Genomic DNA, 12,506 nt, shown 5'->3' with positions numbered 1-12,506 from the left:
GTTGTCTGCATGGTGACTGAAATATAGGCTTACAGGCAGATTATTGCAAAGGACAAACCTGGCCTTGCATCAGTTCTCCCTTTTCATAGCGCATCCGACACAATGATTCATATTTTGTGAATTTCATTTTGAGAAAATAAATGTGGTTCAAAATGTTTACTTTATGTTTTCCCTGTGGTCCCTGGAACAGTAAACGGTTGGTAACCAGATTTTGAAAATTGCACTTTCTTCAACGGCCCACCAGTGTCATTAGCTGTGGGCAGCCCAGTGATGATGCATGACTCATTCATTACTCATTATCAACCCACACTCACTCCGACTCTTCCTACACAAGCTCTCCTGCTTTGGATCTTAGAGGGGGGTTGTGGGGGCGGGGAAACGGCAATGATAAAGCGTGAGCAGGCTCCTGCCTCGCTCTGATTGGCCAGTGTGATCCATCTAATCCGTTGTGACTGGGTCCTTCCCCCGTCCTCTTCCCCCTCACTCTGGTAGTGCTGGCAGCATCCATCCACAGTACACACACTGTGCTGTCTGTGTTCCAGAGAGAATATATCAGCTCTACACAGGGAGGAGAGGATTAACTCAACATCAGCTCATCTGCATATTCCCAGGGAACACATAAGCACCCAAGGCTTCTTCTCTTCTCTATCCAACTCTAGCCATCACAGGACTTGACACTCTCATCGTTGGAGCACCGTTCTTCCCAACTCTCTCTGCTGTGAGATGATTTAAAGGAGGACACGTCTTTCTGCTTTTTGGATTTTGCCATTTTTGTGTTTCTTCGCTAAGTTTAGGCTTGTCAAATTGGAGCAATGCAATTCACATGACATAGTTTAGACTAGTTCTAAGCATCCCGTTTTTTCTTTTATTCTTCTCCAGAGGACCTCTGACTTTTTTTTGACTGCTCTATAGGGCTTGCTGCTTGTTCATCTGATTTGGTCAACCTGAGTGTCAGAATGCCATCCAGGGAGTCTTACGAGGTCCGGAAGGGAGAGAAGTCTTTGGTGCACAAGGCAAAGCAGGAGGCCAACCAGCAGGACATACTGGCTGCTGCTCTGGGGATGAGGATCTCAGGGCCCCAGAAACCTCCAGCCACTATCTGGCAGCCTCTCAAACTGTTTGCCTATTCACAGCTCACCTCGCTGGTCCGCAAAGCCGCACTGAAGGATAACAGCCTGCCGCCCAAGTACGAGAAAGTCCACAACTTCAAGGTGAGACAACAAATTGCCACAGGAAGAGCAGTTGCATCTCTTCGTCATGCCGTTCCACTGTAAAATATTGCTTCTATTTCAGCATGTTGTGGACAGGTGGCGTTTTTTGTATTAGGTTCCTATACTGGCAGTTGGCCACCAGAATGTCTGTTCAGGGGGTTATGGGGTGAGAGAAAGCATGAGCGAATAGGACTGTGTTGGGTCTTTCCACTGAGCCTTTTTCTAAAGGAAATCTGTTGGGCGGTCTGTGGTCCACTGTTGTTGGTTTGAGTACCAGATGGGGAGATTAGGCGATGAAGGGGGGGAAACAGTGGATGAGTGCTATTCCCATTAGGCTCCAGTCATCAGACTTGCTCTGGTCTGCTCTGCTCTGCCTGTTTGGGTAAGTAAGTTAATGAAGTGGGGAGCTGGGGCAGAAACATTCCCTCAAAGGCTCTAGGACTGATGACACTCACAGGACTCATTCTTCTTGCTTCCCTCCTTCCTTATTTATGCATGTATTACTATGACAGCCAGTCCATGCTGAATGCTCCATTTTGCCATTTTAAGGGTCTGTCACACATTTAGCTCAAATGTTTCAAGCTCCCTCCTCCGCGGGAAGCAATCTGGGCTGATGTGGTTAGTGTGTAATAGTTAATGACAGAGCATGTTAATTCCTAATGATCCTGAACCTTGTACACGCTAACCTGTACAGCCAAGATATCTCTTTGAAGATATGATGACAAAGTATGATGAAAAAAATGTCAATATGAGAAAAAAATTCACTAAATAGCCAGAGACAACAACCGGTGCTAAATTGTATGAATGAATTGAAATTTTCATTGTTCCTACGTAAAGAGCGACTGCCTTTCAAAAGCAACGAATCTCTTTGACAATGTGACATCAATATGAGTCAGAAACAGTTATTTTAGTGTCAAGAAATTGACTACAAAGTGTAAATAGGATAATTTTGGTCACAAAGTCTTGTTTAAAACAGAGTTTATAGCATAATGTAACAACGGATAAATGACGTTTGGCTTTGATTTGACGATGTCCATTTTCCCACCAACATGGGGTGAACAGCTGCGGTGATTGCTCTCTGTCCAATAGCAAAGACAGTGAGACAGACCTGCCCAGCAGCCCGACTTAATTTACATAAGACAACACCTCATACATTTTTTCCACCTGAGAAATACTGGACTCAACAAATTGCACAACTAAAACACCCTCCGCAACAACAACAACAAACGTCAAAATAAAATTCCACATGGGTCAGTTTCAAAGGGATTTGTTGATTTTTAAAGACAGCAGCTCTTTAAATACTCAAGTTAATAAGGTTTTATTTTCCTGTGAGGCCATGAATCACAAAATATATTCTAACCTTCCTGCCAGTAGTATAGTCTGATGAACAATTCATCAGACTTGATACCATTTTACTGTGATGAATTGTTTTACTGCTAATCCTCTCATGCTGTCCCTGATCCCATAATGAGTTAACACACAGTATTGGTGATGGCCCTAGTATTTCACACCTCACATAAAAGGGCCATTATTCCCATTGTAGTGTAGGAAAATACCTCACAGGGAGCCTGCTCTGCCTCCTCCCAATAGGTCTGGATCAGGCACCCCTGATTGGCTGAGCTGTTGTTATGTTACCTGGCGGAGAGAGAGCTCCCTTCCTTGCCCTTGCTTGAGCAACCCGTTGCCGTAGCATATTTCCATGACAACATGCCCCCCTCACACTGGCACGGCGTCAACAGTGCCCACCCATCCTCCCCGCTCTCCACCACCACCCCTATTCAGCCTGGCCACTCATTAACAGTTTGAGTAGATTAGGCATCCTGTCAGATTTGACTGGGCTCTAAACGCCCCTCATCTCCAACACACACACAATCTGGCTAGTTTAAGACGCCAGCATTGTAGTGTCTCCAGGGCAACCTGGGGAAGGTGTGGTACCCATGTGGTACATAACTGCAGCATCTGACAACCATCCTCTCTCTTTGTCTCTCTTTCTATCCTCCAGGTCCACACGTTCCGGGGACCTCACTGGTGTGAATACTGTGCCAACTTCATGTGGGGGCTGACGGCTCAGGGAGTCAAATGTGCAGGTACGTACTGTACTGTTCTTTACAGTAGACAAGCCACTGTACAGCTGCTGCTGGTTTTACTTAACACCATGCTGTTCTTTATCTATGTAAAGGACTTTGATGTTTTTCTCACCCCAGTATGTGGGTAACCTGGTTTGTAATGTGAGCGTAAGTGGGGGTCATATTGCGTCCCTTTATCTAAACTCCCGCCAATATTTGGGGAACAGATTAGTAAAACGAGGACTCAACATTGAGGATTTACTGTAATAAGTACTTCTCACTCTACATGAATGCCTTGCTTTAACAGAAAATTATGTATTCCTGTACGAATGAATGAGAGGTCCAGTTGGTGAGTTTTGCTAATGGCGTTACTCTGCCACTGTTCAAACGACAAGCTTTAATGCGATTGTTTTATACTGAGGCAGCTCCCATATTCCCACATAATGGACAAAGCAATTGTTCTCCACTCGACGGCAGACGTATATGCACTCTATATGCAATCTATATATTGATCAGCCCATTATCATAATGCACAGTGGCGTCCAGACTCAGACTGGCTTCCTCTCTCTGTGCTCCAGTTGCAGCAGAAGTGGGGGGTTGAGAATGCCTCTGTGGATTCATGCTGAAATTCTCCCTTTATGGTCTCGGGAATAGATTCCCATTTTTAAACACGCGTACCCCTATGCCTATCTATCCAATCAGGGCAGATGTTACTAGTTGAATGATTTTGCTGCACTGTGAGCAATTAACAATCTGATATTGTGAAGCAGCACATTTACATTGAATGTACAGTATGGTCATGAAATTATTTTGTCCCCATCTAAGGGCTAATTTTTCAATTGACTTAAGGTTTTGAAAATATTTTGCAGCATCTTTATCACAGGATATTAGGCGGTTTCATGATGCTAGGATAACAACAACAGAAAATGCAGCATAAGTGGGGCACCCATGAATGCAGCATGCAAAAGGCTTGCATGAGATCACATTGCTGCAGTGCTTTGCACGCTTTGCGATATTATTGATCTCTAGAAATGATGAACTAATTCGCTTGAGAGCAAAACTAGTGCACTGCAATTTCAGGTATTGTTATTTAGGCACATCGAACTGCAGATAGTGTTCTCGTGGTTTTCTATAAAGCAGTAGTTTTCCGGTGTTCATCATTCCCGAATAAGGCCGTAACGTAGACTGATGTCTGTATTTAATGTATTATTAATGGGACAAAGTGACCTACACTTATATCTGTGGGAGCCGCGGCATGAATAATTGATGCGTTGCTTTAGAAAGCTGCTGACAATCGGAGGAAACGTGTACATGTATTTTTTTCATTCCTTTAGACTAACGCCATGGCGACCAGAATCTAGGACAGTGAAGTCTTATGCGATGTTTGAATTTGCGTTCCAAAAACGCCCTCCCCCTTTCTTTCTGTATGTGTGAAGTGTTTTTGGGCGAGCACCAGGAAGTCAGCCCCTGCCAGTGCTTGTTGTGCCACATTTCCTCATCAGAGGACGCCCCCCCCAGCCTCATACCATCATGCCCGTGAAGAAAAACAAAGCTGGCATGTCTCTTTAATGAGGAGTGGGGCTCTGAGCGCTGGGAAGGAGCTCCATTTCCACCCGCATTAAAATTCAGCAGCCAGAACCAGAAAGCTAGGTCACACAGCCTAGCTAGCACAGTCTCTATTCATCCCCATTCTACGTGTGGTGGAAAACAACATAGAATAACTAGCAGGACCATGTGTTAGTCTATATGCTGCTGCCATTAGAGATGGTAAAATAGAGAAGCATTGGAGATCTCAGACACAGTAAAGGTTAGATAACATGATGATGTGTTGATTGGCCACCAGTGGGACCAGCCCCTCACCCCACTCCAGTGTCAGACCCTTTTAGCCAAATCAGGGCAGAGCTCATCCTCCGTGGAGTGTATCCTCCTCGCCATGGCGATAGAGCTGACAGTGCAGTAAAGCAGTGTCTGTCTGCAGGCTCCCTCTGGGCTTTCCCACCCCACCTGGAACCCAGGGGCCACCTGTCTGTGTGTGTGTGTGTGTGTGTGTGTGTGTGTGTGTGTGTGTGTGTGTGTGTGTGTGTGTGTGTGTGTGTGTGTGTGTGTGTGTGTGTGTGTGTGTGTGTGTGTGTGTGTGTGTGTGTGTGTGTGTGTGTGTGTGTGTGTGTGTGTGTGTGTGTGTGGTGGGAGGCTGCCCTCTATCACGCTGCCTGTCTCACACCCTTAATAGAATCATCTCTTAAAGGTAATTACGTCCCTGCATCAATGCATATGAGTAAAGCCTGCGGAAATTTCTCTGGGGCCAATTTTAATCAAAATATGTGTAGCTATTTCTCTACATCATAGTCTTTTTGTGCCTTTAAAAAAAAATGTGTGATTTGATATTTGAGGAGCAACAATGATGACATATTTCCTCTGAAACATCATGTAGTCATAGAAAAAAACCTCAGTGAACAAAATGCTTATTTCGAGATGTAGTTGGAATACTATAATGCACCATTTTTTTGTCAAAAGTTCCTCTTCCAAACTGGGAGAAGGCAGAGAACTGCTTAAAGCTTGAAGGAGCTGGCCCATTTAAGTCTAGGAAACTAGGTCTAGTGTAGCCCGCAGCGGCTGAATCGCTGCCTGCACGGCCATTGTGTGCGAGCCCAGATTCTGGAGGAGAATGGAGCGTGCAGGCCTGAGTCTCCCTCCTCCAGGCCACATTGTTTTCAGTGCGCCTCTAATTCCCTCTAAAAGCCTCTGTTACAAAGCGAAGAAGGAGTCGTTGTGTCGGCTCTCTGCTGTGCTCCCTGCAAGGTGAAACCTGTTCTGAATCTGATGCAGGCAGCTGCGCCTCAGGCCCCACTCACTAGCACCGAAGACAAAAGCACTGGGGATGATCATTGAAACTACATATTCACTGCTTAGAAGAACACAAATAAGGTTCATGTTGTGCTACAAATCTCTGTGACAAAATACGTCTAGGAGGTTTGGGTCATTTTTATTATTTATTTTTTTGTGCAGATTAAAAACAAACCAAGCCACATAGTAGAATCCAGAATAAATTTTGTAGATGTAAGATCAACCTTTGTTGAATTTGTTACAAATGACTTTGATGCATGACTGGCACGCCGTCTGGATGAGGGGTAGTTTGTGGACCTGTGTTCCATTCCAGTGCGCAAGGTGACTCCAATAACACCCCTGGCAGCTGACCAAAGGGGGAAGTCATCAGCCAGGACAGAATTCTCCAGTGGTCCAATGACATTCTGACTCCAAATATTGATCAAGAGCATTTAGGCCTTAGCGAGCAAAAACGAAACCAAGCCAGTCGACAAAAATGAAATGAACAATCTGGGGGATGCAGACTATTCATGGTACACTTCAATGTTAATTCTGGTCTTATTTTTTCCTCTGGAGGATGTCATTGGAAGATATCATTGGAATGATATTATTGGAACATATCATTAGAAGACATCCCTCTTAAGTTGTCCATTCTCACTCTCCTCTTCCTCTTTTCTTTCAGATTGTGGCCTGAATGTCCACAAGCAGTGCTCCACTATGGTACCCTGCAACTGCGTGCCAGACCTGAAACACATCAAGAAAGTCTACAGCTGTGAGCTCACAACCCTGGTGAAAGCTCACAACACCAAGCGGCCCATGGTAGTGGACATGTGCATACAGGAGATTGAATCGAGAGGTGAGAAGACGATAGATAGCCATGGCCCTATTGAAATAGTTGTAAATCCCACCCTTCTTGGAAATCGCACTCCCTCTTTCCCTTTCAGGAAATGTTATATGTTGTGTGTTTCAGTAATGGATGGATGCATTTTTCAATCAACACATGTACACACACCCAATTAAGTGCAGGTAACAGGAAGGATGGATGATTCTAATGTTGGTCCTTTCCATTCATTTGATGTGGAGAGCCGATGGGAGGCCTGGCAATTGTACACAATGGAGGATTGTGTGGTGTTGCTGCTGCTGGTGTTTCAGTTGATTGCATTCCAGTTGAATCACTCAACGATGTAGAAACCTAATTTCCTAATTTCTACCTCATTGTATAGCCCGGTAATCTACGTCTGTAACTCATGCTATATTTGACTGATGTTTTTATTTACGTTTTATTCAATAACACAGAAAACTATTTGCATCTGCCCATGTTATTCCCTGTGTGCTATTGTAGATCTTTTGAATTTCTCATCCATATGGAAGAGCTTAATGACATTTTCTGTTGCCCAAGGTCACCGCTGAAGGTGAATTTGGCCGTATTTATTCTGCTCTTGAGTTGAATCCGTGTTGGATGCCCCCTCCAGTCCTATGTTATGTTGTGTAAATGCAGCGTTCGTCATTAAACGTCTCTATCCCTCTGTCATAGGGCTGAAGTCTGAAGGGCTCTACAGAATATCTGGATTCAGCGATTCAGTCGAAGATGTCAAGTCGACTTTTGACAGAGGTATGTCTTCTTTTGACACCCGTTGGTTCTGTCCGGGTGTTAACAACCCCCTCGGGTGCCTCTCGCGGCATGCTTATCGGTTCTTAGCGCCTCCGTGTGTGCTCAATGTGATGGTTTTAGGTCATGTTTGAGTTCAATGTTGTCACTCCGATGTGTTTATAGAGGCAGTATTAATGGGAAGGTGACACATTTGAGGAGGGATTAGTCTCCATCTGGGAGAGCACGGCTTGTCCTGACGCGGTCCAGTCACAGGATGTATAGCCAGGGCCAGGGGCCAGGGGCCAGGGGCCAGGGGCCAGCTCTGGGGATGGCAAATCATGCGACGAGTCCAACAACCGTAGCTGACCGAAATGTAATTTACCGTAGAAATGTAATTTACCTCCAACTTCATTTGCCTATCACAATTAAAGAGGCAGTTAGAAATCGTCTGCCTCATTCTCTGCCCAGTACAGTGTGAGTTTAGAGATGGACAGGGGGGAACCCTGGAGCCATGGGTTAAATCCTAGCTAGACCCGTGTGTGGGAGATCACACATGACAGAGTGTCATTCCAACTCACAACACTGTGATATGTAGACCCTCGGCAGAATTAGGCCATGGCCTGCTCTGGATGTAGAACCGAGGGGAAAGTAGAACAGGCCAGGCCAGTCAAAACAGAGAAGTAGCCTAGATTTCATCCCCCACAGTGACACAAGCCCTTTATTCTTCACTTCGCACTACGCTGCCAGCACGCCATGCTGCTTGAACTCAATGTCCTTGAGTTCAATCAGCAAGACAATCTTAACAGGGCCTTGTGCACATCCAACCAGTCCTTTCCTCGTGTCTATCAGTGTGTTATATCTCTTCACAGATGGTGAGAAGACAGACATCTCTGCCAATGCCTATGAAGATATCAACATCATCACAGGTGCACTTAAACTGTACCTCAGAGATTTACCCATTCCTGTCATCTCCTACGACGCCTACCCCAGGTTCATCGAGACTGCAAGTGAGTCCGACCTAAGCAGCTTTTTCCTCTCCTCTGCCAGTTAAAATGATGCATAATTGTTTCAGTCACGCACCAGCACCATGCAAGAAGAAATGCCATTGGTGTGCGTTTTCCTATCTGTGGTTGAGTCATGTAAATCCCTCAACATTCAAGCCCTGACGCATGACGGAAGTGTTCAGGGAACATTTATCCTGCTCTTCCTTTAGCTTCTTGAGTTCTCAAAGACGATTCTGCAAAATAGAGACATTTTCAAGTGTATATTGCTGTGCTTTACCGCATTTCCACTGTTTGTGTGTTGCTATTGCATGAAGTTCACATAAAATAAGCATCAGATCCTCCTTTACGTTTGAAGTTCTTATGGTTCCATTTTAGAAAATGACGATTGTTTGGTAGTCAGTTATATGGAGTTCAACAGCAGCTGTACGTTCATGCGAGTGTATAGTTCCAGTGAGAACCATTGAGCACGGATGTTTAGAGGTTCTGAGAGCCTGTCTTGTGGCCGCTCTGCTTTCACCTCATTCCTCTGTTTGCTTCTCAGAGCTGGAAGACCCAGAGAAGCGGCTAAAGGCCTTCCGTGAGGCTCTGGAACTGCTGCCGGCAGCACACAGTGAAACCCTGAGGTACCTCATGGCCCATTTAAAGAGGTGAGTTTCTCAACAAAACGATTCGCTGCCCTGGTGATATGTAACATCCTGTTTGTGTAACTGAGACATGGTAGTAATTGAATGCTCAGATGTTAATTTTCAATGGGTTTTCAACACACAGCTGTTAATTGTCTGTCCTTGATGTGTCTCTACTTCAGGGTAACGTTGAATGAGAAGGACAACCTGATGAATGCGGAGAACCTGGGCATTATTTTTGGGCCCACTCTCCTGCGTGCCCCCAACCTGGACGCCATGACGGCACTCAACGACATCCGCTACCAACCGCAGGTGGTGGAGTTCCTCATCAAAAATGAAGACATCCTCTTCTGAAAAACAGACACATCCATTCTGCTAAGATAATGAAGACATCCTCTTCTGAAAAACAGACACATCCATTCTGCTAAGATAAGGAAGACATCCTCTTCTGAAAAACAGACACATCCATTCTGCTAAGATAAGGAAGACATCCTCTTCTGAAAAACAGACACATCCATCCTGCTAAGATAAGGAAGACATCCTCTTCTGAAAAACAGACACATCCATTCTGCTAAGATAAGGAAGGAAAGAGACAGATTTTTTGTAAAACAGCTTGATGCTGTCTAAACACTTTTTTTGTGCAAAGACTTGAAGGAACTTTTCTATTGCATTTGTATTACATATGAATCTTTGTAATTACATTTGTGATACATCCGTTTCCACTCTCAGTTAAGCAGTCCTGAACCTTACTTTCTCTTCCCCTGTAATGGGTGTGGATGGTGATGTACCTTAAACTTTGCATGTCTGTCTCCCCATTTTTGTCGGGGCTTGTGTAGAACACTGATGGACCAGACTTGGCCGTGTCTTTATTTTGTGTAGCTTTGTAGCGGTAACCTCGCATGCGATAAATATTGTGAAACGTTAACCAGGTTTCCATCCAACCTTTTAATGCGTGTAACGTACATGTGGGATAAAACATTTAATGACAGGCCTGATGGAAACAGATCATTTTTGTCGGTAAACTTGCCAAATGTCAACAAAACAAAATACGCTAGACAATGTGGGACCTTTTCGTGTCGGTAAAATTAATTACGTGAGAAATGTTGGTGGAAAGAATTGTATGTGCAAATATTGATAACCATTATATCGAAGTAAACTTGGAGTGGTTGTGTGGTCCTCCCACTAAAGTTGTGTGGTCCTCCCACTATGACTCATAGGGAAAGCATGCAGGTATCTTTATGTGCAATACATCATCACACACAGACTTTTATCCACAAGTCAATTTGATGGAAAAACATCTCTGGTGGGAAAATGCTCATATTGTTTTTATACGTATTTTAGCATATTCACATGAAAATCTTTCACCAGTTGGATGGAAACCTAGCTATAGATACTCTGCTATTATTTGTCATGTAGATTTACAGTATCTCCTGTCCGGTTGCCCAATGGGCAATTGTTTTTGTGAAGCATTGTATACCTGGATGTGAAATAGACTACTGTATCTTCTCTGAACCTTTGTAATTATCTTTGACTGATTCGGTCTTTTTTGCCTTTTCAGCTGTTTTAGAAATATTTTTTTAGGGGAAATGCAAAGCCTCTTTCAATCAGAAAACAATCAGTGTACCTTTAAATGTTCTGTTACATTTGCCTGACAGTCAAAACTGTGTTGCATTCAAACTGTTACCTTTGTGCATTTAATTGCATTTGTTTGTTCTTCTTAAAAATATTTTTGTACTTAATTTGCGCATGTAAATTATAATTTATTAAACCTTGCTTGCTGAAAATGAACCTGTTTGCTCTGAGTCACCTAAATTGTTCCAGTAACAACGAAGCCAATGAATAAGCATTTCGTGCCATGTGTGTTCATTTAAGAATATGGTAAATGTGTCCAGAACACCAGTCATTGAGGTACATGGCATGCTACATTTGCGTGTACATGCAAAATGACCTTGACAAAAGGGGCTGCTCCTCTCAATCTGCATATTAAGAGTGACAGGCAGTGCTATAGACGGCCCAGGGCCCACGTGACCGTATGCAGCATCCACTCCAACTAGGCGTCAATCACACTGATTCGCTATGGGATTAACACAAAACCCACAATACCTTTAGGCACGGCCCTGTCTGCATTCAGGAGATTTTTAATTGCTGGATACATATGCAAACATTGTCCCTTGGGGTTTATGCATTTTATGATGTTATGTTTAATTAACCCATGAGCAATTTCTTTCCGCACAATTTCCAAAAACCTGTCATGCCTTATCTTCTTCACTTGTGGCTCATTATAAGATCAAACTCTACCCTTGCATTTAAACTGGCAGTGAACAAAAACGGTTGTTATTTTGGTTCATTTTGGTTCATGTTCTGATTGAGTTTCAGACACTTTCCACTGGAGGTCCTTACTGGGCAGTGTTTACTGGCGGAGAACCACAGCCATCCTGAATGACAGCAGCTGGCCTCCCCTAATTGAATGTGAAATCCCATGAAATGCTCTGCCATTGTTCTCAGCAGTAACTGTGGAAACACTACGCTTTTAGGTTGGATTATTAAAGGCCATAAAATCTGACCTGGCTGCCCCAATCTTTTCTGTGTTTAACACCTCATGCTTTCCCATTTTGTCCTCAGCCTTTTGTGGCTTCATGCTCTAGTATGGTTTATACCTCTTCAGGAATTCTTGACATTTTTATCACTGGGCTTTATCGTTTACATTAGGTTGAATTAATGGTGAATGAATTCCTATCTAGTTTTGGTTGATTGGTCAATAAAAGTGTCATTTATTCGAATTCATACAGCTTTTTCAACTATTTATTATAAATCCATCGCAATTGGCTGCAGCCGATAGACCAAGAAACTCGTCTAAACGTTCAGACTACTGCTGTGATAATGTCATGACAGACCTCTCTTCATGCACATCAAATAATATTTGCTACAATTACCATGGGATGGCTGATTCATACTCACATGAATTCATCTACATGTTTTTTTTTGTGTGCTTCTGATCCGTGAGATAACTGACCTTTCTTTGTTGATTGGACAAAGCTGTGTGGCATTTCCTCCTGCGGAGGCTGACCTACGTCTCCAATTGCAAAAGACACACTGAGACGTTCAGCTCCGACACGTGAAGTGAACGTGTTGTACGTAGATGCAGCGCCTGTCCTGTGGATATTACTGCTTCTCTTCAGACTGTTGAC

General features: G+C 43.8%; 1 protein-coding gene across 1 annotated transcript; it reads left to right on the top strand.

Annotated features, from left to right (window-relative positions):
• The first annotated feature begins 464 nt into the window (after window positions 1-464).
• chn1 (chimerin 1) lies at window positions 465-11,106 on the top strand. Its single transcript, XM_035773440.2, has 7 exons — window positions 465-1,211; window positions 3,214-3,298; window positions 6,783-6,956; window positions 7,635-7,712; window positions 8,561-8,698; window positions 9,237-9,342; window positions 9,501-11,106. Exons 1-7 carry the CDS (start codon window positions 957-959, stop codon window positions 9,670-9,672), a joined length of 1,008 nt encoding a protein of 335 aa, XP_035629333.1. The 5' UTR covers window positions 465-956; the 3' UTR covers window positions 9,673-11,106.
• The last annotated feature ends 1,400 nt before the right edge of the window (window positions 11,107-12,506 follow it).

The sequence above is a fragment of the Oncorhynchus keta genome, chromosome 7, assembly GCF_023373465.1.
Source record: "Oncorhynchus keta strain PuntledgeMale-10-30-2019 chromosome 7, Oket_V2, whole genome shotgun sequence".
Taxonomy (NCBI): Eukaryota; Metazoa; Chordata; class Actinopteri; order Salmoniformes; family Salmonidae; genus Oncorhynchus; species Oncorhynchus keta.
Note: the sequence above shows the minus strand (reverse complement) of the source record. Positions and strands in the feature narration are given on the sequence as shown.